At 40.4% G+C, this 26256-nt stretch overlaps 1 protein-coding gene, 1 long non-coding RNA gene and 2 other non-coding genes across 7 annotated transcripts; all 4 read left to right on the plus strand.

Annotated features, from left to right (window-relative positions):
* Positions 1-24: 24 nt before the first annotated feature.
* NCBP3 (nuclear cap binding subunit 3) lies at positions 25-18830 on the plus strand. Of its 3 annotated transcripts, none has more exons than XM_030462152.1 (16): positions 25-79; positions 1081-1207; positions 2626-2771; positions 3495-4009; positions 5008-5073; positions 6638-6743; positions 7723-7848; positions 9332-9460; positions 11636-11709; positions 12628-12736; positions 13476-13575; positions 13910-14013; positions 14991-15273; positions 15541-15698; positions 16358-16522; positions 17019-18830. In XM_030462152.1, exons 4-16 carry the CDS (start codon positions 3857-3859, stop codon positions 17252-17254), a joined length of 1809 nt encoding a protein of 602 aa, XP_030318012.1. In that variant the 5' UTR covers positions 25-79; positions 1081-1207; positions 2626-2771; positions 3495-3856; the 3' UTR covers positions 17255-18830. The 3 variants fall into 3 exon arrangements, with proteins under 3 accessions (XP_030318012.1, XP_030318013.1, XP_030318014.1); XM_030462153.1 differs by having other exon boundaries at positions 1081-1203; positions 17019-18827; XM_030462154.1 differs by lacking the exon at positions 25-79 and adding an exon at positions 123-188 and having other exon boundaries at positions 17019-18827.
* A 459-nt stretch (positions 18831-19289) lies between these two features.
* LOC115599373 lies at positions 19290-21670 on the plus strand. Of its 2 annotated transcripts, none has more exons than XR_003988361.1 (6): positions 19290-19337; positions 19615-19718; positions 20171-20209; positions 20627-20699; positions 20899-21001; positions 21425-21670. It is a non-coding gene; the product is annotated as an uncharacterized LOC115599373 (long non-coding RNA). The 2 variants fall into 2 exon arrangements; XR_003988360.1 differs by having other exon boundaries at positions 19615-19713; positions 21425-21669.
* On the plus strand, positions 20423-20497 carry LOC115599402. Its single transcript, XR_003988380.1, has one exon. It is a non-coding gene; the product is annotated as a small nucleolar RNA SNORD49 (small nucleolar RNA).
* LOC115599406 lies at positions 21278-21351 on the plus strand. Its single transcript, XR_003988384.1, has one exon. It is a non-coding gene; the product is annotated as a small nucleolar RNA SNORD65 (small nucleolar RNA).
* Positions 21671-26256: the final 4586 nt, after the last annotated feature.

Genomic DNA, 26256 nt, shown 5'->3' on the forward strand with positions numbered 1-26256 from the left:
GACGCAGGGAGAGCCTGAACGTCATCTTCCTGCGCCCCCGGCACCGAAGGGAAGGGGCTCGGAGTTTCGCGCATGCGCGGTGAGGGGCTGCGGGGCTGCGGCGCTGCGGGGGGAGGCGGGAAGGCGGCGCTGAGGGGAGCGGGGGAGTCCCGGGAGCCCCGGGCATGGGGCGGTGTCCCCGCTTCTGTGTGGGTACCGGCGGGGGCCGTTTGCTACCGGGATCCTCCGCTTCGGGTACCTGGGAGCAGCAGCGGCCGCCTTCAGCGCTTCTCCGTCAGACGGCCGGGATAGGGGAGGCTGCGTACCCCGAGTCTCGCCTCAGGAGAGCGGGCGGGATTTGCCTGGACCAGCGATACATCCCGTTACGGGGTTACCTCCTGAATATCCCCATTTCCCGATGGCTTCCAGCTTCCGCAGCTCTTTGTGGGAGCCGGTGTGATGCTGGGCTTGGCTGGAGGTGAAGGGGGTGACAGCAGCTCCTGCTCTCGTCTTCCCCGCCAGCTGCACACTCACCTCACAGCTGTTTGCAGGGGGCTACGTGCTGAACTGGGTCAGGGAGCTGTTCTGGGTTAAAAATAAGAAAAATGTTATTTTTATGCAGGGCAGTTCACTGACTGTTGCTGCAGGTGCCTGGAAACGGGGAAGAGCTGAAGTTCCTCTACTACCACAGAGGAATGTTTGTGTGTGTCTGAGTGAAAAGAAGTGAGAATGATGTCTGTAACAATGGAGCAATGTTCTCCATGAGCTCTTAAATTCCAAAGTAGTGTCTATAGATTCTGGATAAATGTGTGCTGAATTCTTTTTCAGTTCTCTTCAATTATGTGAGGTTTTTCTCCAGAAAGGAATATCTTTTTTAACTCTTTGATCTCTGTGGGGCAGCACTTGCATAACCATAACATTAGAGGACAGCTCTTGTTAATTGTGAGGGGACTCTTAGGGTCTTGCCTGCCCTACAGCATCTGTGTTTCTTTGGAGGGCACTTCAGAGCTCTGTCACAGAGGGGACTTTGGCATTGTGCTGGGTAACTGGGCTGTATTAACCTTCACAACATCCCAGTGAAAAAAATACTCTGTTTTACAGGTGGGAACCTGTGGTTCACAGAATGTACAAGAAAACACCGAGTGCTTGATTTCAGCTTATCCAATGGCTTGATATAAGTGGACATCCTTCCTCTGCAGATCCTGTTCTCTCTCCAGATGGACTGTAGGTAGGAACCAGTCATAATCTATTTGGAAGCCAGTGTTTCAGTTTCTCTGGTGATGTTTTCTAGCTAGCTGCAGAAATAACATGATTCCACACACAGGTGTTTCACAGATTTGAAAAGCTGCAGGTCCTTGTTGAGAAGACAGGACAGTAGGAGAGCTAAAACAGCAGCAAGACATCTGTTCTGTTTGTCTTACAATGGCAAAATCCCAATTTTTCTGACTCCTGGCAAACCCCTGTAAAAAAAAGTCTAGTTTTGACTGAGGATCTACAAATTTGTTGTTTTCTGGTTTGTTTTGGTTTTGTTTTGGTTTTTCCTCCCTTCCCTTTCGCCACCCTTGAACTCCCATCTGTTTTCAGCTGAACCACGAAACTACAGGAGCTGGTGGAGGTTTTCATCAGGTTTGGTGTTTTCTGCTGCAAACAATTGGGAATATTACTGCAAGAGTTCCCTCTGGTGGCCAGGAATGGGGAAACGAGTAACACTTCCGTGAAGACTCGTGTGCTTTTATGCTGGAATTATTTGTTCCGTCACTTTCTGTCCTTCTTTATTTGTAGCAGTCTTTCCTCACTTAGAGCTTCTCTTGGTAACCTTTCCGAAATTCCTGTTTTCCTCCCATATTTAATCCCTGCACGACTCAGTAGTTTGCTGACCTTGATCCATCCTTCTTGCACAAAGGTGATGAGAGAGGCAGGGCCCTTCTACCCAAACCTGCCTGATCCTCCCTGATCCTCCCCAGGCATCAGACTGCAGCCTGAGATGAATGTGAAAAAAAAAAAAACCCAAATCTTTAGGCCACACTCTCAGGAGAATAAAATAAAATTGCCTGTTCTGGAGAATTTACTGTTACTAACAAGATTCTGAAGGAAGTTGTAAAATATCAAGAGAAGTTCTATTTGTTTAAATAGAACACCTGCACTAAAAGCCCCACCAACACCCAGGCCTGGTTTTCCTCTTATTTTATTCTCCTTACCAGTCAGCCTGGAGATTATTTTTTTCCTAAGGAGCTCTGCAACTTTGGCAACCAATCTAAAGCCCCCGTTAATGGGTAGGAAGTTTCTTGCTGAGTTCAGTGAGCAAGTTTTGAAATTGTTCCAAGCAGAGAGTGCTGCAGTCCAGCAGTGTTCTGTCCTGGGAGACATTTGAGGATGTTAAAACAAAATAAGGAAACATCTGGGTTAACTGAAGGCTTCATCAGTGAAAGGCAACCCATTGTCATGCAGTCCTGCCTTCACTTTGTAGGGTGAGGCTTTGTAAATCTGGTCTAGATTGTGCACATCAACACTGTGACTTACATAAAATTAAAACTAAAGGATGAAAAAGTGCCTCCTTTGGCTTCTTTTCCCTGTGGCCTCAAGAAATAGCATTTCTGCCACACAAATGTTTCCTCTTGCAATGATTTTGGGATCGGCTCCTTGCAGGAGGTGTCTGTGTCCTGTTTGCTTCTGATGTTCCTGTGTGTGGCCTCTGCCACCACCGTTCACACCTGGCTTGGAAGTGTCACCCATGTCAGAGGTTCCTGCCAGATGCTGGATGTGTGGTGTCACCAACAAATACAGCACTTTTGGTGAGTGCAGGTGACATGAGGTGTTGTGTAAAGGGCTCTGTGCAGAGGCTGTTAAAAATAAATAAGCTTGGAGTGTGTGATGGGTAGCATGAGGCTGTATCAGTCCCTCTGCATTCTGAGGAGCCATTGAGTTGTCAGCTGCAAAATTTCTTCCTCATAAAGTCAGAATTTAGTGTGGAATCTTGCTGGGACAATATGGAGGGCAAGTGACATATAGTAGGGGATGGGCTGGAAGGTTTTGGTTGGAAAAAAGTGCAGAAGTGAGGATGAGAGCAGGGTGGAAGTGTCCAGCATGGAGAAGGCTGGGTGACAACTGGTGGTGATGAAGCAATTAATTGTGGTGTGACACCGTGAGTGTGGGCATCCTGATGCCAAGGCTAGAGCATGGTTCTGGCCCTTTGTGTGCTGGGGGCTCAGAGCTAATGAGTGTAATTAGGGGAATGAAAAAATTGTCTCATGGGGCCAGAGGTGTCTCATGGGGTGGTTTGCATGGGCTGGGAGGAGAACAGGAACAGCCTCAACACCTTGAGTGGGAAAACAGCCCTTGACAAAGAGAATAACTGAGCCCATGGACAATGGGATACAGGCACTGGGGAGAACAGTAAACTGAAAATTTGCTTTATCAGAGGTGTGGGATTCTGGAGGCATCTGCGTGTAGCACGCAGTGGAGGGGAAATGAACATTCTAAGAACTCTGAGGGTTTTTAAAAAATTAAAATTGCAGGAAGCCGATTCTGCTATAACAAAGCCTGAACCTTGCAATCTTCATCCTCAGTCCGGTTCTGTATTTCTCCCCATACCGGGTATTTCTTCCCGGAGCCGCGCTCCCCGCGTTCCCACAGCTGGATCGGGGGTTCCTGGGGAAAATGGCTGCGCCGCCCGCTCCCTCCCCGTAAACCTGGAGGACCGGCGGTGCCGCGCTATCCCCACGTCTCTATGGCCGCGGTCTGCACCTGAGTTCGCCGGCTCCAGCTGCGGGTGGCGCTCTATCCGCCCTGGCGGCTCAGTGGTGCTTGTGGGCGGTGCCGCTCTGTGCCGCTGCGGGGCCGTCTCGCTGGCCGCGGGGAGGGCGGGCCTGGCGGAGCCATGGCGGCCGTGCGGGGCCTACGGATCTCGGTGAAGGCGGAGGCAGCGGCGACAACGGCGGAGCCTCGTGGCCCGGAGCCTGAGCCTATGGAAGTAGAAGAGGGCGAGCTGGAGACCATCCCTGTCAGACGCTCGCTACGGGAGCTCATTCCGGTGAGGGGCGTGCGGTGGGGTCACGGGCAGGGGGGGACGAAGGAGGGAACAGTCCCTGAGGGGGGGGGAAGGGGACGAAGGGGGTTGAGGGTGGCGGGAGTGGGGACATGAGGAGATTGAGAGGTGTCTGAGGGGGTTGAGAGGTGTCTGAGGGGAACAATTAGAGAAGAAAGCGACCAGAATATACTTGGGAGTGAAGGGAATAAAGGAGGTGGTGGAAAAGAGGATTTGGGGTGTAGTGGTGGACTGTAGGGAAAGGTTGTGGGTGGGAGTGTGTGAAAATGCCTGCTTGGTGCAAGGGATTCAGGGAATACCTAACTAAGGACGGGGAGAATTGAGTTGGGTGCACCGGGAATGTGGGCTCTGATGAGTGGGTTTTGAGGGTTTCCTTTCTATTTTTTTATTTTTAAATTATTTTTCCCTCTTCATGTTTGCTAATTGTTCCTGCAAAAGTTTTAGTAGGATTAGGCTTAATGCCTAAAAATCGGTCACAGTTCTTCTACATTCCTAAGTAGTCTTTTGCTGCACTCAAAACTTGTGTGGAAATTATTTGACAAACTAATCTAGTTAGCTGATTTACCTACATGCTTGAACTTCTACCAAACATGGACTAAGAGACAGTGCCCTACTGTACTTCCTTGTGGTCCATGAGTCAACCTGAGTGGAGCCCCTGAGTGGGGCTTTTTAACTTAAAAAATAATGCTTATTTATTTTTCTTTTTAATAACTAAACATTTGTGGGCTATAGACAAACTTTGATGTTGTTAATGAGAAAAATGGTTAGATTGTGTGTGCTGTGGTATTTCTAAGCTGAGACTGTCCTACTTTAGCCTTGCTGACATCAGTGAGTTATTGTTTGTGTACTGTCTGTGTAGGGATGTGGCTTGGATCAAGAGGAGGATGGATTTCTTGTAGAAGTGGCCATGGTTTTTTTCAGCATGGCAAGTATGTTGCTTCCAGTGTTCATTGAGACTTCATCACTGTTTTGCTTTGTTCCAGGACACAAGTAGGAGATATGAAAACAAAGCTGGAAGTTTCATTACTGGAATAGATGTAACATCCAAGGTAATTTTTCTATTTCTTCAACATATTATAATTTTTGCTACTGGAAAGGAGAAGCCCATTTCATTTATTTCTTCCTCACCATGCACAGAAGCTTAGGCTTGTGGTCTAAGAGCTGACATTTCTCAATTGCTAGGAAATTCTGTTGTTATTGGTTGAGGCCTGCATCAGGACCTGATACCTCTTGTAAACTGGGAGAATCAGCATTTCTGATTTACAGAAAAAAAATTGTGCCAAAACCTGAAAATGTTTCTGTTGAGATCATCTTGGTGCCACACAAAGCCCTGGGAGACAAGTCAGCTGCAGGTTTTCCTCTTGGGTGAGTGATAGGAGGCACAAGTGCTTGGCAGGAAAATCTATTTTCATTTTCTCCTGTCTTCCAAGGGCATCTTATTGTTTAATTATTTAAGACACAATCTGAAGAACGTGAACAGCTGTTGAATTGAAATAACTTCAAGTTACATAATTCTTGTGGAACTTAATCCTACAGCTCATCTCTGGATATTTAATAGCAAGCTGGCTGTTGTTTCATTCTGCACAACTGGCCACTGTATCCAGCCTCTGGCAGTGGAGAAAAAAACATTTATTCTTATGCTTTATGGGACTGATAGAATTTTATGTGTTCTAACAAGCATGAATCCTCACCACAGCAGTGTTTTGACAAGTTGTGGTCATTGGAGTACAAAAGAGGTTCCAGGTGAAGCCTGAAAATCCTAATTTTGCTTAAACATTTAGCTTATGTGTATTGTAATTTGGTAAAGAATTTGAAGTTCTGGTCAGCAGAAAGCTGTCATCTTTTGCTGACTTGAAGAAATATGGTCAAAGATGTTTTGGCAATTTTTAAAAACTAGTCAAAAGGCCGTTTTTATTTGGTTACCATTGGCAGGAGTTTCATTGCTTAATCACAATTTGTATTCCAAGTTTGACTTTGGTTAGTAAGGTCCAAAAATCTATAATGCTTCCTAGGAAGTTCCATAGGACAAGGAGCTTCTCAGTCAGTTTCAGAAATTAGACAAAATTCACAGAAATTGTTCCTCGTGAGCTACTTAGAAGCAGCTTGAATTAACAGTCTGAGGAAGTTTTCCATAGTCAGCTCTCCAGCTGGTGTTGGTGAATTTATGCTTGGAGAGACAAATTTACATTTTTATGTATATTTAAAAAGCAGATAGGGAAAGATATTTATAATGTTGAGAGGTAGATTTTCCATGTAGCAGAAATGGTTGTTCTAAGTGACTTCTTTTTCTCTTTTTGGAGCACATACTCTGTACATTTGTGAGGAAGGTAAAGATAATGCTGCTGTTGTATCATGGAGCCTGAGCTCTGCCTGAGTTGTCTTGTTTTCCATGCATCTTGATTCCCATTATGTTTCTGGACCTACGCTAAAACAATTCCTTTCTGCAGAGATGCTTTAGTGAATTATTTCCTCATTCTGAAGCATACAGGTCTTCTCAGAGTTAATAAAATTATTAATATTAGTTTGTTGTCATCTAGTAAATTTTATTTTAAATGTCTTCTTGGGAATGCTGCTGTGATTCCTGTTTTGTCTGCATTTTTTTGTATTTTGCAGGAAGCAATTGAGAAAAAGGAACAAAGAGCAAAACGCTTTCATTTTCGAGCTGAAGTGAATCTTGCCCAAAGGAATGTGGCACTGGATAGGGACATGATGAAGAAAGGTATGAGTTTATCGAACAGTTCAGAAGAGAAGATCCCTTTGTTTACTTTCTCACAGTTCTTTTACTTGAGATATCCTGCAATATTCCCTGCATCCACAGAGGTGTTCGTAGGTCATGGACTAAAGGAATTACTGTGTGGGTTTTTTTCACCTTTTTATTTTAATGGCACTGCTTTTTAAGTTGCATGATGGTTATAATTTTGCTTTGCATTTTACCAGCCCTAGAAAGAAGTTGGCATTTTTTATGTACCTTGTTTACTGTTGGGCAGTGGCATCTAGTGCCACCTGCCCAAGTTTCATCTTCTGGATCAGGTGCTGCTTTAAGAAACTTTAAATTCTTTGAGAAGAGCAGATCTTGAGCACTGTTTTTGTGCAAGCGGAGGACTCTGTCCCCCTCACAGTGAGATGAGGATCTGGATGATGAGAAGCTGGACTTACTGCACATGTGCTTTGAGATGACAAGCTGGGCATGCTGGAATGTAAGCTGATCAGCCAGGAGATGTGTACACAACAGATTGGCACTTTTGGCATCCCGTGACTTCTCAAGGCCCTTTTTTGTGTTCCAGCTGGCAGCTTGGACCTGCTAAGCCCTGGCCTGTAACAGCTCTCCCTCAGCTGATACAAGTGGGAAATACTTTGTACACATACCCTGGTCCCAGGCCTCATTCCTATTCCAGCTCTTTCATGCTCAGTGGTAGTATTTGTGACAGCATGTAAAAAAAACCCAGTTTTTAAGGCAGATGGATTGCTACACGGTACCTGTCTCTGCCAATGCTTGTAATATTACCTCTTTTTAATTATTAATATATTTAAGTTTTGCCCCGTGCAATAATAATTCAAGTTATGGTATTTTAGAATGGTGTACATCATAAATATATGGTACATACTTATTTGAAATGTTTGCTGTGTAAGGCCACATGTTAATAATATAAAAGCTTGTATGGAAATGAGTACTATTTTGTATCTCTTCCTCTTTATAGCAATTCCTAAAGTGAGACTGGACACAATCTACATTTGTGGGGTGGATGAGATGAGTACACAGGACATCTTTGCATATTTCAAGGAGTATCCTCCTGCTCATATTGAGTGGTTAGATGATACATCATGTAAGTATATGGTTTTTTATCTGTAATTCTTACTCCTTTTTTCAGTATCTACTATAGCTGTACTTCAGATGTCTTAATGCCTTTCAAAGTCACTGATCATTGTCTGTTTCACTATCCCTGTAATTTGCTTTAGTCAAAAGAGATTTAGAAGGAAGAAATTTGTGAAAATCAAACCTGCTGTCTGAGTATTATTGGAAAGAGGGAGCTAGAAAAAAAATTGCCGATTTGCAAGTGGAAAAAAAAAACCAGAAGGTCTAAAATTCTGCACTGCTTGCATCTTGACATAAAAAATATGCCTGCTTGTGAGTGTCACAGAAGATGATGTTCTGAGGAGATAGTGGAGCTGTGTGTAGTTGGGCAGGTTTTGTGCTGCAAAGGGACAGAGTTGTTGCCATATTTTTTTAGTGCAGTTGCAAGGAGAAATTAGTGGGTGGAAGAAGGTAGCAACTGGATGTGATTTACATCAATTATAAAAGGAATGTCATTTCACATTGCCAGGATTTTACCTGAGTGATCTTGCACTGTCAAAATGCAGGCTTTGGAGTTGTAATGGTTTTTTACCCAGTTAGAGCTAAACCATCTTTTTGAGTGATTAATTTCCATGCTGTGAGTGATTTAGCATGCTGACAATTGAAAATATTAAGGAACAAACATTGCCTTTTCAGCATAGATTTGTGTCACGGCATGGTAAAAAGTTTTAATTTTCCCAACAGAATGAAATCAGTGTCTGTGTGTTCTTTACCTTGTGAATTTTGTTTAATTTAAGAGAGAATCTTTCATTTTGGGACAGTGTATAGTTTTCTTGATACCTGAATACACTCTGCTTAGCAGTAGAGCAGTAAATGACATTTGTTGCTGTTTTTGCATTGAACATGTCCATGCATAAAAACCTATTTCTAAGCAGCTTTAACTCTTTTGATTTTGGCAAATGCTTTTAAGTAGCCTAGGAATTCACATTTTGGTACTATCTGCTGATACTGAAGGCATGTGTGAGGCATGTACTGAACCATATTATTAACCTGTGTGCACTATCTGTGTTTGAACAGTCTCTTTATTTTCCCCTTTTTTCCTGCTTTTTGGAAAAGAATTCTGCAGTAAGGTCTGAGGTTCTGTGACACTGCCAAAGGGGAAAAAAATCATGGCTTTTTTTTTTTTTCGCCTTTAATCCCATTTGTGTGCTAACATGTTCATAAAAAACACTGACCTGATTCAATATCCTTATTGCTGTGCTCAGGAAGCAGTCTCTAATATGCAGTTATGTGTATTTTTTGTTCATGTGATGAAAACTGTATGTCCCCCAGCTCATCAAGGGTGTTAAATAATATGGCATCCTCTCCAAGAGGTGTATCCAATTACTTTTTGTCATGTCACTATATATGAACATTCCTGAACTTCTGTTAGCAATTTCCCTACAGTAAGGCAGTGTATGTGACTGCTTGATTATGTAAATTGCATTTTGTTTGTGTGTTTATATGTGTCATAGGTAATGTGGTCTGGCTTGATGAAGTAACAGCAACACGGGCTCTAATAAATATGAGTTCCTTGCCTGATCAGGAGAAAACAAAAAGCAGAGAAAACAATGAAGAGAAGACAGCTGAAAAACCCAAGAAAGGTAGATTGAGATATGTGAATAGACATCACCTAGCTAAATAAATGAAACTTTTAACTTGTGCTTGGGTACTACGTAATCTAAATTACTGAAGGAGCTTCTATCATATAGTTTCAGGTAAATGTATTCTGCCACTTTAAAAAAAGGCTTTGATCTTGGAAACCTTTTGAAGAAGCTGCTTCTTAAAAGGTGGGTTGGAGCTAGACCAAAAGCAGTAATTCAGTCGATACTGAACATGTTAGCTGCAGGGTCATATTCAGATATGATACACGGTGCTACATGTTGCACAGAAATAAGTCTGTGTGCTGTGCATACAAAGGCAGTAAAGGGATGGATTCTAAGTGTGGGGAAAAAACTAGTGGTAGAAAATGCCACAGTTGATTCCTTTCTTAATACACCATCATTGTCTTAAGTATATCATTTACCCCAGTAAATTTGCCCATTATACTTTCAAAGGAGAAGTACACTGAAAGGTCAGTTATAAAAGAGCAAAGTATCAGAATTAATGTTGTGATAAATCTGTTATCTGAATGCCTTAATTGTAAATTAAGTTTACTTTTGTGGGTGTAAATTAAAAATCAGGTTTTTGCTACTTCAGGATTGTTTTGCTGTTCAACTAGTGTGATAAATTGCTGTGGTTCAAAGTAGTGGATCACACAGTATAAAGCAAATAAAGATGTTGCATTTATTAACTTTTCCACAGATTTTGTTTAAACATAGTGTGCAAACAAAATGCAAGTGTCCATCTTTCTATTAGATATCTGTAATGCTACTAAAACCTTTCTAGAAAGTTTGTGACTTAGGGCTTTGTTAAACTTTTGGATCCTTCTACATCATCCCCTTTTCCTCTTGTTGCTTCTCTATACAATGCAGTGGCTCCTCAGCCATCCATGTGTCTTTAATTTTGGGGCAAATGTTGATAATGCTTCAAGTAAAACTTGAATTGAAATTTTTGAGATTAGGGGCTGTCTTGTTTAAATAGAGCTTAAATATATGTATTTAATCTTGATGGCTGCAAATTACATATTGCATCATCATTACACTGCATCCAAAATAAAAACTCCTACATAAACTTGTTGTCATGTTCATCTGGAAAAGTGGGATATTAGGTTAAGTACAAACTATTTGTTTATGTCTTGGGGTGTGAGATGCCTACAGATACACTGGAGTAACCTGGCTTAGTTGCATACATTTTTCAGGCAGGAATTTGAGAACTTTTTAGACAAAAAGTTAGCTGTGAGAAGTGTGAGAAGCTTGTAATTTGGGGAAAGATAGGTACTTGAATGCTGTCCCTGATGAACTTAGTTATTCAGGTTTCATTTTGAGTAAGGTGTTTACCTGCTCTCCCTCTTTGGTTTCAGTTTGGTTAACTGTGCTTTACCTGTTTATTTGAACATAAGTGTATTTTCAGGATCTTTTGAACAGCTACTGCTCTCTATTTTAAGTTTTCAGGTGTATTGTTGGATGAGATTATGGTCAGGAAATCTGAACTATAAAATTTTTTTTTAATCTTATGTCTATGAAGTGCTTTGAGATCTTTGCAAATTCTATTGGTGTACATTGATAGTTGTCCATATTCACTACTTTTTTTTTTTGAGGACTATTTGGAAAAAAAAATATTCCAGTATATTCAGTTTTCTTACTCTAACTAAAAAGAACCCTGAAAAATCGATATAAGAGTTTCATAGCTCTGAAAGCATGTGTTCTTCTGTTAGTTATTTCATTTTGAAATTAGTTCACTAAGGTTTTTGGTTTGGGTTTAGAGTTTTTTTGTGTCCTGCTTTCTTAAGCTTTTGAATAATGACATTGTTAGCTGTTCATTTTGCAGCATTTTAAAGAGAGGCTGAAGGAAGTAGGCCTTTATATGCCTTTTACATGGCCTTGCTCATCTCTGTCAGACCCTGATATGCAGTGCAATGCAATTTGCTTCCAAATAATTAAATAAATGTGGTGTGCTGCCATAGGCAGTTATCTGCACAGGGGCTGTCTAGTTAATGCTATTCTGTGCTCATGCATGCTTCAAATTTCTGTAGTCATTTACTGTTTTGGTTATTCTCTCAGCTGCATAGAGAAAAGGGTAACACCTTCAGTTTGAAGAGTTATAGGTAATAACAGTCAAATGCAACTAACACACTAAAATGGAGTTTATTTTTTTTCCCCAATTATTTTCCTTCTTAGAAAAACAGGAAGAAAGTTCTGATGATGAAACAGAAGAAGGCGAGGTTGAGGATGACAATCCAAGTGATGTTGAGGTCAGTACAGAAGTAAAGCAAAAACTGTGACCTAAGTTTTGCTCTGACTGGTGTACAGTCTTCATAATATTAAACTTTTAACTGTATATATTTGCAATTCACAGTTCAATTATCAAAACAAATTGGTTGGGGAAATGACAGGAAGCAGAGGTCTGCAGCTGGTGAGAATGGCTGTGGAAGAGTCTTTTGTCAAAGTAGGCGTTGAGGAGTGATAAGGCATCCAGCATGTAAGAGCTGGACTGGATGCTCTGTTCTGCTGAGAGGAGGCAAGGAAAGCAATCCTGGAAAGCAGATTCCTTTCAGCAGTGAAGGCTGTGCTTAAAGAGACCAACAGGACTTGGGCTGTTCATAGATATGTGTGGGAACCAGGTTACACGTTGATGTTTTGAAAGCAATTTAATCTTCACTGGCTGAATATGTAATAGGTGGGATTCGTGTTTTCTTTACAAATGACTCAGTGAACACTTGTACATCACAGCAGCCACAGAAGTCTGAATTTTAGTTCCAGTATAATAGATATAAATGAAAAAAACTATCTTTTAGTTGTAGTGTGAGGACATGAGAACCTGCTAATAAAACCATTTAGATGTGAAACATGCCAAAAAAAGAGATTTTTCAGTGTTCAAGTTCAGCTATTTATTTTCTGCATTTTGGTTAGTAGTGTGGTGTCATTTGAAAGCTACTGGATTTAATAATCTGGGATAATGTTAAGGAAGCAAGAAGAGGAAATATTTTAAAATCTTCAGGACAAATTACTTCAAAAATTGACACCAGTTTGTCAAGAAAAAAAAAAAGCAAAGTTCATTTGAACATAAGTTGAAAAATAATTTGATAACCAGTTGATTGCTTCTCTGTAAGCAATCCATTTTCATTTAACAGTAATTTTTGAGTCCAAAATACCTTTTTTGCTCCCCAAAGTTGGATGCCCTCTCCCAGGTAGAAGAGGATTCTCTCCTGCGTAATGATCTTCGCCCTGCCAATAAACTGGCTAAAGGAAACAAGCTATTTATGAGATTTGCTACTAAAGGTAAATGAACAGTTTAACAAGCATAATGAATTAATTGCTTGTTGTAGTTTTCTTTGTTGACTAACTACTCGAATTACCTAGTTTTTGTTTGCCAAGTTACTAGTTTTTTTGCTAGTCCCTAGGTATTAGGATTTTGCAAGGAATCAACATTTAATGTGTGAATCAAATCCAGGTCAAGTTGGATGAAAATTATTATACCTAAAAATTTGATCTTGAGCTCAGGACATTCTTCCCAGTACCATAAAATAGATTTTATGATGTCCCTCTCCATATAGGTAAATTTCACATTTTTATAAATATGAAAATAATTGGAGATACTGATTAGGTATTATACAGGTATAAAACAGCTGAGAAATTATATTTGGGAGTAAAATCTGTACAATTTTTGGGCTGTGTGGAAAGTGACACATCCATTAAAAAAAAGAAAGGTCATGAGTAAGGTAAGTATAGCCTCCAGCAGCTACAGTGGGATGTAATGGTCTTTTAAGCTGATATGTAGAAACTCAGTCTCCCTGGAATTAAGTTTCTAGACATAAATAAAACTGATGGTAGGAGAAATTTCAGAGGTGTCAGCAAAATTGAATCCTTCATGAAGGAGATTGAAGTAATGCTGATCTATAGGACATATTCAGTCTTACTTTCACCCTCTGTCTTTGGATGGTTCCTTATTTTTATGCAACTGTTACAAGATATATTTTAAGAGGGAAATATTCCTTTAATTTTTGTGGGTTTTTTTCAGATGACAAAAAAGAGCTGGGAGCTGCAAGGCGAAGCCAGTATTACATGAAATATGGCAATCCAAATTATGGAGGCATGAAGGGGATTCTTAGCAATTCTTGGTTAGTATTCAGTAGAGGAATTGGAACATTGCAGGTAATTGGACAAAATAGTCTAAAACTTTTTTTAATATGTGGGTTTTCTTTCTATTTAATCTATGCAGATGCTTTTTATACATAAATAATGTTTTTGCAGTGTGACTGAATTTACCAGGGGAGTATTTCCTCATGAAAATACAGAAAATTTTTTATTTAAAACATTCAGAACAGATCTCTGGCATAAATGTCTGCTATTAAAGTGCCTGACGATTGCAAATGCTTAATCCAGGACTGAATGTACCTCATTAATGCTGCCTTTGCTGTGACAGGAATGTGAATCTTTTTTTTGGTGTTTCAGGAAACGAAGATACCATTCCCGTCGAATCCATCGGGATGTGATAAAGAAAAGGACACTGATTGGGGATGATGTTGGGTTGACTCCTTACAAACATCGTCATTCAGGTAATTGATGCCAAAATATCAATCCTGTTAAAACACAACTGGGGAATGGAGGGCTACAAAGGACCTGAAACAATGCCTCATCCAGTTCCCAGCAGTGCATGAAAGTGAAGTGTACTTTGAAAAGAATATATCTATAACAGAATCACCTTTTAAGAGTTTGCAGGAAACAACTGAGGCAGCAGGTACACCCTGCTCACTGGCTTACAAAAATAGCTGCTACTTTTTCTACAGTATTTTTCTTTTACAAATTTAGGACATGGGAGCTATAGCATCAAGGGCAAAAAGAAGGGATAACTTCTTTAAACTTCATGGAAATTTGTCCTACTTGCTATGTCAGTTCTGTGACAAAGCAAGAGAGAGATGTAGAACAATGAAGATTGAAAATTCTACTAATTAGGCTTGAATACCTTCATCTACTCCCTGTGTGTTACTCCCTGTGGGTAGCTGTGTGTTAGAATGATAATCTGCATAAAAATCTTTGATGTGAGACAAATACAATGTCAAGGTTTCATATGAGCATCCTGTGAAAAAATACAGCCATAGCTGTGTCAAACCTCATGGATGATTGTGCTTGTTGATGATGTGCTGCTTTCTGAAAAGATGCTTGCACACTGCTGATGACTAAATTTGTTACTGATTAAATAAATTGGTATGTGTGATATATTAGTACTAATGCTACATGTGTTCTTTTTTGCATTACTACTTACAGGACTTGAAAGGATTATTGCAGAGCCAGCAGCCTGACATAGTAGATTTTTTTTGCCCTGTGGTGATTTTTTTCTTTCCATTTAGGCTGTTCTGTAATACAGATTCCACTTAGAATGGTTTGCAAAATACTCTCTTCAGCCTTAGAGAACTACTGATTTGTAATGGCTATTAATTACAGGGATATTTTTTTTGGGGGGGGGTCTTGGTTTTAAAGCACACTAAATGAATGATAAACTTGAGATGATCCATATCAGTTTGTATTGCTGCAGGTTTAGTAAATGTTCCTGAGGAGCCTATTGAAGAGGAAGAAGAGGAGGAAGATCAGGATATGGATGAAGATGACAGAGTTGTGGTAGAGTACCGGGATGAGCTGCAAGCTTTCAAACAGTCCCGGGAACGCAGTGCAGCGAGACGGTCGAGTGCCAGTGCATCTGATTCTGATGAGATGGACTATGATCTTGAACTGAAAATGATATCAACACCTTCTCCCAAGAAGAGCATGAAAATGACAATGTATGCAGATGAGGTGGAATCACAACTGAAAAATATTAGGTAAAAAATTTCTTCTTTTTAGAAGTATCGGTGAAAAAGTATTCTCAATTTTAATTGGTGCCAGAGCTCTCAAAGCCTAAGGACAAACTATTGAAGCAACTTTTAACATGATTTTATAGAAGATATTTTTAATAGAAATACAGAAAACAATGATACATGCTTTTTAATTACAGTTAATATTTTAAAAACATGTCTTCCTTTACAGATTAGATAGAACTATACTAGATAACATTTAAGGAACACTAATTTTTTTGGTGTTTTCTTCAGGAATTCCATGCGAGCAGATAGCATAGCAACCAGTAACATCAAAAATCGGATTGGCAGTAAAGGATTATCAGACAAAGTTGCAGATGTAAGACTCCTGTTAGAAGAGAAACGTCAGAATAATACTGGGCCACGTCAGCAAAACAGCACTGTAAAGTCAGGTAAGTTTAAGCTCTTACATTGTGCAGAATTTATATCATTAAAATGGGTATATTCACTTCATGTCTGTGCTCCACTGCACCTTAGAAACCCAAAGGAATTCTGTTCAGCAGCAGTTTTTGCATCCATACAATTTTACTGAGAGACTGAGTTGTGGATTGCTTTGGGGAAAAATGAAGTACATCTGAGTGAAAAGTGACCTTTATTTTTATTCAATTTATTTGCTTGTTTCTGCTTCCCCCCACTTTCCCTTTTTTTATTATCTCCCTCCTTGAGACAGAGATTCTCTATGACCCTGAGAAATATCACGTGTGGGAGGGGCTCATGTACCAAATGAAGGTCAGACACTAGCTAGCATGAAAACATGTATTACACAAATATGGAGGTATTCTATTTTTAGAAACTCTCTTGCACATTTTGGAGAAATGAAATGTCAGATTTATTTTAAAAATTAAAATAATGAAATCTGAATTAATTTTATTGCAGACATTGCTTGGAAATTGAAGTCTGAAAGATTTAAGTAGCATACAGAAAAGATAAAAACAGAGAATCTGTCTAGTTTCAAGTTCTTCAAATTGTGCAATAAGCATAAAATAATCAGGCAGAACTAAAGTAAATGCATCCTGATTTTTCTCATTTTAATCACTGAAAATATCCCCAGATGTGCGGCAGAGGCTCGGAAAAAGACCCCATTCTCCAGAAACTAAACCTCCAAGCAGCACCTCTGCTCCTCGTCGAGAACCAATATCAGATGTACACAGCAGGTTGGGAATCCCCAAACAAGATGTAAAAGGGCTCTACTCTGACACCAGAGAGAAGAAATCAGGTTAGTTTTGTGGAGACAAAGCCATGCAGCAATGCCTTTGGTTTTACAGTGTAAGAGAAAATCATGAAAGACATTGAGTTGAGTGAGATTTAAGATGAACTAGCAAATGCTTGTTCAGAGCTTTGAAACCTAAATACATGTAGGCAAGTTAAGCTGATTATTTTTACGAGCAATGTTTTTATATAGGTATGCTTGAAAGTAGAGGACTGCTTTAGCACTATGTTCAGAGCAGGGCATTGAAACAAATGTAATAAATGCAGTGGCACTTCGAGCCTGTGTGTAGCATTCTCTGCATATGAGAAACAGTGAACAAAGCTGCACTGAGCTTCCCAGATTTTAATTTCAGCTACTGCTTCAAAGCATAGTATGTTCCATGCAACACATTAAGGTGAGAGGAGTACAAGGAGTACACTGAATTTAAGACCAGGCTTCTCAAACTTCCCCCAGAATTCTTTACTCTTCTCTGCTTTTTAAAATATGTTTTTCATTTGATTAGGCAATTTATGGACCCGATTAGGGTCTGCCCCGAAGACACAAGAAAAGACTTCAGATAAACCTGAAAACTCTGTGGCATCTCCAGAGGAAGATGATTCAGAGCTGCAGAGGGTTTGGGGTGCTCTCATCAAGGAAAAAGAACAATCTCGGCAAAAAAAGAGTCGATTGGATAATTTACCCTCCCTACAGATTGAAATCAGCCGAGAAAGCAGTTCTGGGTCAGACACTGAATCATGATCATTTTTACATTCTGATCCTCAAGATTGTGACTCTGCAGTGTGGCAAGATTTCTTTTGCCCAAAAGCTGGACACTGGCAAAGGGATTCTCCAGTGAAGGTTCCAGAAGTGTCTCTGTTCCTTTTATACAAAAATGGAGATGGAGATGCAGATATCACTTGAAACCTAAAGCAATCACGTTTGTCTGGAGTCTGTGGTTGGCCCTGTGTTACGAAGGGCATTGTCATATATGTTTATTACAGCAAACCTGTAGTTAATTCTAGCAAAACACTTTTCCCCAAGCATTAAGCTTAAAAGAAGAGGCAGAAATGCCCTGTATTTTTTAGAGACGACCTTTTTGTTCTTAATATTTTTGACATGGAGCCTTTTAACAAATTATTTTACACAGTTCATCCAAAGAACAGGGCATTTTATAATCAGCATCATTGCCTTACCCTTCTGGCTCTTACCAGCACCTTTCCTTTCTTCTTGAAGTAATAACAATAATGCTTCCTGGGTAAGCAGCCAGCAAGGATAATGCATGGAGGGACTGTTAAGTTCCTATCCTCCAAAACACTGAATGTAAATTTAAGTTAAATGTTTTAGTGCAGTGAAATGTCACATATTATCTGAGTAGCATCACTGCGCTCAAGGAATTCTGCTCATTTGTTTTGGTGATACTATGTTCTGCTGTAGTAGAGATTGAGATGTTCAGGACTGCAAAGCTGGGTGCTTGGTAATTGTGTTAATTCCCAAGGGTTGAATTTTTTGTTGTAATTGTTGTTACATGATAAGAAATTATATTTCTTTCATTTTATCTGTATTATGTTTTGAAGAAATCTAACAATTTTAAAACATATACTTTTATATTTGTGAGAATTTTCCTGTTGACCACAGTGAAAGCTATAGTGGTGTTTTCCTATGTGCTGTTTAACTATATATATATATAAATGAAAGAGGAAAGGAAAACTATAGGATCCCTGTCTCATGTCAATATTTTTCAATGTTCTTGTTGTATAGTTCATGTGACTGTGCACATGGCTGACTTGTTACATTCAGCTTTTTTACCCCCATACCCTCTCTAGGTAGGAAAAAGGTTTGATAAATGTTTGATAAATGTGCAACTGCCATTTTTTCCTGTTGCCTATGGCATCTATTTTGGTTGCCAATAGTGCTCAGACATCACATTGTGGCAAACAGAACAGGTAGCAAAAACACTGCTACATTTTGATGGTCTGAAAATTTGTTTGCATTGTCTCTGTTTTCTAGGTTCTGTCAGTCTAAAATGTCTATTAATATCTCTTCCCCTTTGTGCTTTTTAACAAATGTTTTATCTTCCCATCCCCACCCCCCTCCGTTTTTGTACTAGGTTGAAGTAGGTTTGAGGCTTCACAAAAGCAAGGAATCTGCAATTAACTTCTTATTGCTTTATTATATGTAAGAATAGCAACGTGTAAAATTAAAGGTGAAATGAAAGGTACGGTGAGTAGAAGGGTAATCTGGGGACTGACTTGGCTTCAAGCCTTATTATTTCCTTGTTTGGTGACACTCATCCTTGATTTTTATATTTAATTATTGAATATATAAGTATGTCTCATACTGTTGTGACTGCAGTGTCTGATGACTGTAATAATTAAATTTAACATATGCTTTTATTAATATCCCTCCCACAGCTTTCAAGGAGAGTCATACCCATTGCATACCCACTTCTCAATTCCTGATAAAATTTATTTAACCCGTGTCTTTTTGCCAGTCAACCTTTGTGTTGCATTGCTGGTTTGAATCCATTACGACCTTTCTTTTTCCTGGAGATGGTAGGTACAGCTCACACAGCAGGAAACAGCTGGTCTAGCATCTCCCGGCCCACTCTTCATGAACTCACTGCCCTGCTTTCAGCCCAGCAGAGGGGTGCCTAAAATTAGGATTTCACTGGCCCAGCCCCGAGTCCCCGCTCCCCTCCTCTGCCTCAAATGGACGCCTCTATCCCCCTCCTTGGAGCAGTGGTCCGGCCCGCCCCCCCCTGCCGCGGGGTGGTACGGCCCAAGCCTTTATAATCGGCCTGCGCCGATCTTCTCGCCCTTTCCTCCTGCGTGCGCAGACGGAGGTAAGGCGGCTGCGTGGGGCTCCTGCGTGGGGCCGGGGCCGGTTGGGAGTTGAGGAAAACGGGCAGGGTGGAGGTGCGGTTTGAGGGGAGAGGGTCCCTTAAAATCCCTAAAGTGAGGTGAGGGCCCCCCCACCCCCGCGGCAGTGGTGCCGCCCGGTGATGTCTCCCTCACCTCAGGGCGCCGCGCGTGCCTGGCCTGAGCATTCCAGGGAGCGAGGGGGTGGGGGGAGCGGTCTCGGAGCACGCGGCGCCTGAGTGAGTGCGCTTCTCCTCACAGGCCTGACATGGCGGGCACCGGGGACAACGGCGGCTGCGGGTGCTGGGACCCCTCCAGTGGGGCTGGAATGGAGCCTAGATTGCTGTAAAGAGTTCCTCGGTAAGGTAGAAGGGGCTTGTGTGGGTTGTGAGGCCTGGGAGGTTGCGTGTGTGCCGCCTGAGCCGCAGTATGGGCGGTGCAGGCCTTGGCGAGGTGGTGGAGTAAATTAATTAATTAATAAAACCGCTCTATGCAGTAAATATTACGCCTTTAGAACTGGCCTGTGGAATTTTAATTGGAAAATGTCGTTATGGTACATGCAGTTTAACAAGCTACATGTGGGAAATTTCTAAGAAAAGCTTAGAGGATTTTTGACAACTTTAATAAATATTTAGTTGATTCACGATAGCGAACACAAACAGAGGTATAACTGCAAGCTGAAATTTAGTGGTGAGATTCTTGGTTTGGTGGGTTGGGTTTTTCTGCTGCTTATTTTTTCTCCCTGCATAAGCCTTCTTTATAACTTGCTAAATTAGGAAGAGTATTCTAGTAATGCCTCTCGTTTTTATTCCCACAGCAGAAAGATGTCTTGAAGAGAAAAGGTTTTTGTACTAAGGTGGGCAAAGTTGTAAAAATTGCATGTCTCTATTTCCATGCTACCGATGTAAAGCAGTACAGAACTGTTACTTGCAAGTAGTCTGTAACAATTATATCCTGAACAAGTTATTTAAGAACTAATTAAAACTAGTTTTATATATCACTAAGTTAAGATTTGATGCCTTTTATAAGACAAAACAATGACTCTTTTCAGTAAACAAATGCAGGAGCTGTTGATGATGATAACCCTGGATAGGAAGTGCCGTCAGATGCGAGAACTGACGAGAACCTTCTTATTTGTCTGAAATACAGCTGCATGCATGCAGAGCTTGAGTTGTAGAAATTCTAGAGCTAATTTGTTCTGTCTTTCTGTGAAAAAGCGCTGCCTGTAATCCCTACCATAGCTTCACATCCATCTGTTTCACTTTCTCTGCAGAGTCTGGTCTCAGATAATGTGACACACTTGGGACTGGGAGCAGATTGCTCTTGAAAATGACTCTAATGAGAAGGTAGGTGATGAATTTCACTGCACCATGTAAAGTTTTCCACCAGGTAGAAACTAAATTGAGATAAAACAAGATTTGTAGGCTACCAAAAACTTATGAGATGTATTTTGTAAATTCAAACTTCATGGCTTGAAACAGTCTGTTTTTCCTCTCTTAAAATTAAAATCCTGATACTTATTTTCTGTTATCTGTATGTTTATAGTTTGCAGGTCTTCAAGTGTTATTAGTGTATACCAACTGGTGTTTCAGCTCTTCACCAGTCCTGTGGGAGGCAGGCAGACACCAACAGCAGGAGATTGTTCTAGGTGAGTTTAATGGTTGGTGTGCTGTTGGGTTCATCCTGGTGCTTTTTGACTACAGTCTCAGAAATGCCACCTGGCTGAGAATGTTCTCATTGACTTGTTTTCTAATTCTCTATATTCTTAGATCTGAAAGTGTAATTAGTGCAGTTCTATGCAAAAAGAACGAGACAGCAAATTATATAGAGCAGCTGTCCAGTGTTAGTTTACTGACAGCACTGAAGGGGGAAGGGGTAAATGTTTTGATTCTGCTAGAAAGGCATCAATTTACCTAAAGATATCATATGATGAAACTAACCAAAAATTGCTGGAATTACCGGCAGATTGTCTGGTGGTGAGCAAAGGTTTTTCTGATGATATCCTTTATTTTAACAAATTGTCTAACATTTAATGTTGACAGGTTAACTTACCCATATTATTGTTTTGCAGGTGTTTATGCTGAAAACATCCTGACTGAGGAAAAAGGAATCCAATAAAATGTGCACAGGAGCTTAGTGTGTGTAACACTGCATATTTTTCTTACCTGTGATGTTAAGAAATAGTTACAACTTTGGTTACACATGTATTAAAATTCTCTCAAACCCTAACTGGGTCTGGTTTTGTGACTTTACTGCATTAAGGACAGCTTTCCATTATTAAACATATTTTTCCTAACATGGTGAAGGTTGTTATAATATGGTAAAGTAGATGTACATACCTAGCAGTATAATTACTGCAGGTAATTTAAATGAAGTTTAGCTGTGTGAATGTTGTACCCAATGTTTGGTAATTTACTTGCTTTAAACAGTATTGGCATCACTTGTTTTATGGTAATGATTAATTCTAAGATAGGACTGCAGTTGATGAACAGAAGCTAACAGGTTTGGGGGAATCTTGGAGACAAAACTGAGGTGCTTGAATGAGAAAAACAGCATTTAAAGCTGAAACTCCCAGTTAGATTAATTATGTCAGGATAACTGGAAGGCTTAAAAATGCTTCAGTGCTCTTGTACTTAAGTTAGTGGTGTCTGTTACATAGTTAACTATTAATGAGTTTCATTTTAGTATTGTTTGTTTTCATCAAAGCCAAAGCTCAGCAGAAGCCCTCCAACAGACTCATTTCTGTGAAGTTAAATGGAAAAGTGATAATTTCAGAATATGGTGCCTTTTGAATAAATTTTCCTAAACATAACAATAGTGGTCTTACCTGGGAGCATACAAAGTATTTATGTTACAGTGCAGCGGAGGAGGGGAAATAATTATTTTTATTTAAAAATTTGAGGACATCATCAGTGTTGGGGAATAAGCAGAAGAAAACCCTGATTTTAAAATGCAGTTATTTTGGATTTTCTAAAGGTTTAAGAGAATTATTGGCAGGAGTCTCTTGACACTTAGCAACAGTCAGCAACCACAGATCAATTGAAAGTAGATGGAAAGATGAAAGTAGAAAATGCAGTGAAGCTAAGAATGGCTGAATGGCAGCTGTTAGCAATGAGAGATGGCAATGTCATGTAAGTCACTTGTGAGAGAGAGGAAGCACAGTGAGTACACACCCCCTGAAGTCACATGCTGTGGCTGCTGACCTGATGGAGAGTTGCAGCTCTGGGTAGTATCTGCCAACTTGAGCCTTTCTGAACTGCAAAAATCAGTGATGAGAATATGCATTTAAGTAGTGACCTGGCTCAAATCCCCGTGTTCAGGCACTAAAGATGGGACAGGACTGACGGGTAATTTCTGGCCATGGAATTTGTTGTGAGTGACAAGAGGCCCAAACTGCAGGCAGCTCATTGCCTGTCACATCAGAGGTAGAATGAATGAGAGCGGAGGTTGTGCAAGTGGTCTCCTTGCACACAGGAGGGAAGATGCACTGGCTGCATCCCTTGTTCTTGTATGGAAATGTCCAACAGGAAAGCAAGTGTGGTGTGGCTTTTGTCACTAAAGTCCCAGTAATGTGGGGAAGTAGCTGCCCTCTGCCCAATTTCCTTTTTCTAAATCACAAGCCTTATGTTTCAGATAAATACTGGTTATTTCTTGATTGGTATAATAAAGCAATCCTCTTTATCTGCATTAAAATAATCACTTGTACACCCATAAATCACTATAATTAATATAACCCAGCTATAAAATCTGAAGGTGTGTTCTTTCTTGTCTTGGCAGCTGCTGTTACAGCTGAATTGGTTTACCTGGCTGTATCCACTTAATGAGAAGGGAGGAAGGAATAGACTTGCATATTTTATCTTTTCAGAATGAAATAGATCCTAAATTGTGAAACATTTTTTCTCTTGAAGGCAGTTGGAAAAGCAGTTAATTTTTCAACTCTTGCCCTGAATTCAAATTACCAAAAGAGAAGGAAGACACTGTCAAAGGACTTGCTGGTTTTTAGGAAGGAACAGCTTAAGGTGATACTGGTGTTGCGCAAAGAAAATGCATGGGTTTATTCCTCTCACTGCTGCATTGGTAAAGGATTTGTCTGTTACAATTTCTCAGATGCTGGAGGCAGTGTCTTTGAGTTGGAGCAAAGAATAAAGGCTCACAATAGTTGGGGGGGGTTGGGTTGGCATCTCAGGCTCAGCAGCTTCTACAGAGCTTTGTGGTTCCTCACATTCCACATTTTCCTATAAGGAACAAGGATGACAAATGTAGAAGTCTGGTATGATAATAATGCATCTTATTTTGTTAATGTAGTGTCTGGTTACATGCTTAAATAAATTTTAGCATAAATGTTATGAACTGTACCTAATACTGCTCAAAAATATAAGAATTTAATAGGTGGAATTTGATAAGGAGTATGCAAGGATATATTTAAAAATGAAGCATTTTGTCCTGCTGTGCTCTTAATTCAGGAGAAGGGACAAGAACATTTGCCCTGTTTCACCTCTTGACACTCAAGTCCACAAGATGGTGCAGTGACCAAGGTTAAAGCATTTATTGTAGAGAAAGATTTTGCAACCTTGGAAGATGCTTTTTGTGGGAAGGATTGCTTTATTGCTGGTTCCTTCTTGGTTGTCTGATATTTGCAATTTTAAATTACATACAGTAAAAAATGTCCTCCCTTAATTAGCTGTTAGTGAGGTGTTTAGTGCAGACCAGCAAAGGATGAGCACTATACAAAAGAGTAACATTAATGATCACAGCCCCAAAGCTTTTCTGGTCTAAGCAGACAGCAGTGACACAAGTGCATGAGTAAAAACTGATGAGGAGCCAAATGAGTTAAAATTTAGTTTTCCTTAGTAAAAATAAAAAAAATGTTACTTGAAGAACTACTTCCCCTTCATTATCTTCCACTCAGTTGCATGCAGACTCTGAACTTGCAAGCCTGACTCAGGCAATAGAGCCCTGCTGTGCCTCCTTGGTGGTGAGTGTTGAGCTTCAGCTCAGCTGAAGTTAATAAACACCTCACAGCCCAGCACCTGTGTGTAACTCTAAACCTGAATTAAATCAGAAGAAAATCTTTTATAAGATGGAGACTGAATTTGAAATCCCTGCTGTTTTAATCAACTTGAAATGTTAAAAGTTTCATCTCCATAATTAAGATCTTTCCTGTACGTGGTTTTTTTTTGTTAGACTCCTGTTGATTTTTGCAAGTCAATACTTAGATCTTTTTTGTACCAGATTTTCCAGTTGTAATGGTTTGTGTACAGCACAGCTGCAACTTGAACTCCAAGTAAGTGAAATGATCCATATTCTTAAAGCTACCTATGGCTTTCAGGTGGGCTGTCCTTGTTTTTTTATTATTTTTTTTGTCTAGATTTTTTTTTTCTTGCATTTTCACAGTTTCTATAGCAGGATAGTTTCTTCAGGCTTGGTTGGTTTTGATTTTTTGTACTCTGTGCTAACTCCATTTGATGATTTGTGCTGGCTGTGAGTTTCTGTTGGGTGCTCTTACTAACTGAAAGGTGGAATAGGGTTGAGGTTTGATAGCATGTTCAGAGACAAACTTCTAGCTAAGTCTAAGCTAATGACTTAGATAATAAATTGTCCTGAACAGCTTAAGCTTTATTGGTAAGTGCCTGGATCAAGATCCTAGTGGTATAGAGTACTTTCTGTAGTCATTCAGTTATCAGAGCCATTATCTGACAGTAAATGCAATTTGTGTGCTGAGGTGATCAGTGAATGTGTCCAGTTGCTTCATGTGGCCCACAGCAACAGCTGATGAAATGCCTGATACCAGGATTTACATCTCCTGTGCCTCCATGAGATAATCTTCAAATGTCCTTCTGGCATTCCCATGGACCCATATCATCTTCTCATTGCAGCTGAAGGAAGATCAGAGCCTTGCTAGGGGGAGTGAAGGGAAGGCCAATTTGTTTGGGTTTTGGATACAGCAATTTTACTTAACTGTGTCAAATCAGATATTTATTACTTTAAACCATAGCAGTAAGCAATAAAGTCTTTGTGCCGAGTGCTCCTTGGGATGTGAAATGCACAGCAAACCTGCTGTGAAGATGATGAGGATTGTATCAAAGCAAGGTGTGAACTAGGAGCTTTGAAATGTAGGGGGATTTCAGAAGGGAATGGCAAGATGCTGTACCTGAGGCACATGCACTTTGAATTTGATTGAAGATGTATCCAGTCATCTCTAAACCAGCCTGTACTGTTCTGTATGCTCCCTATACAGCCTGTATGTTTCTGTACTGGGGGAGGAAGATGCTCTGTGTTTGCAGGAGGCAATATGTAAAGGTTTTGTGTCAGTGCCAGGCTGTTTAGTAGTCAAAAACACGAGACCACATCAAGGAGAAGGTATTTCAAAGCTACTGCTTTTAAGCTTCAAAAAGGTCTTTGGGGATGACAGGAATGCTGTGTCACTTGGCTGCAGATCAGCAGCTCAGAGGCTAAAGCAGAGGAAGAAGAAGGGTTTCAGGTAGGATAGTTAGGACTGAGGGAACAGCAGTGACACCAAAATTGTTTGAAGAAACGATGTCATGTCTGGAGTTGCTCTCAAATAAAGGGACAGCCCTGATGGCTGCCCCTGCTCTGGGCAAACTTAGAATCCAGTTAGTCTGGCAATTTTACTCATCCCTTCCATGGCCCTTGAAAATCTTACCAGCTGTTAACAACCAAGATCTGCAGGTTGTTGCAATAAGGAGTAGCTCAAACTGCTGAATGATGTTAGAGCTTGAATAATCTCGTTAAAAGCCTCCAGGCTGCTGCAGATTGGTGGAGGGCTCAGCCTGAAGAAGGTCAGGACATTTGCTAACCCTTGTTGATTATATCAGCTGGTGCTTGTTGGGGGCCCAGGTGAAGCTGTTTACCTCCATTTTGTTTTAAAGATCCAACCACATT

The sequence above is a fragment of the Calypte anna genome, chromosome 19 (genome assembly GCF_003957555.1).
Source record: "Calypte anna isolate BGI_N300 chromosome 19, bCalAnn1_v1.p, whole genome shotgun sequence".
Lineage (NCBI taxonomy): Eukaryota > Metazoa > Chordata > Aves > Apodiformes > Trochilidae > Calypte > Calypte anna.

What these genes read in the sequence shown, in the direction of transcription:
- NCBP3 (XM_030462152.1), top strand. Translation starts at nt 3,857, where the DNA reads ATGGCGGCCGTGCGGGGCCTACGGATCTCGGTGAAGGCGGAGGCAGCG. An exon ending in ACAATCCAAGTGATGTTGAG is followed by an intron (nt 11,710 to 12,627) that starts GTCAGTACAGAA and finishes TGCTCCCCAAAG; the next exon opens with TTGGATGCCCTCTCCCAGGT. An exon ending in AAACAGCACTGTAAAGTCAG is followed by an intron (nt 15,699 to 16,357) that starts GTAAGTTTAAGC and finishes AAATATCCCCAG; the next exon opens with ATGTGCGGCAGAGGCTCGGA.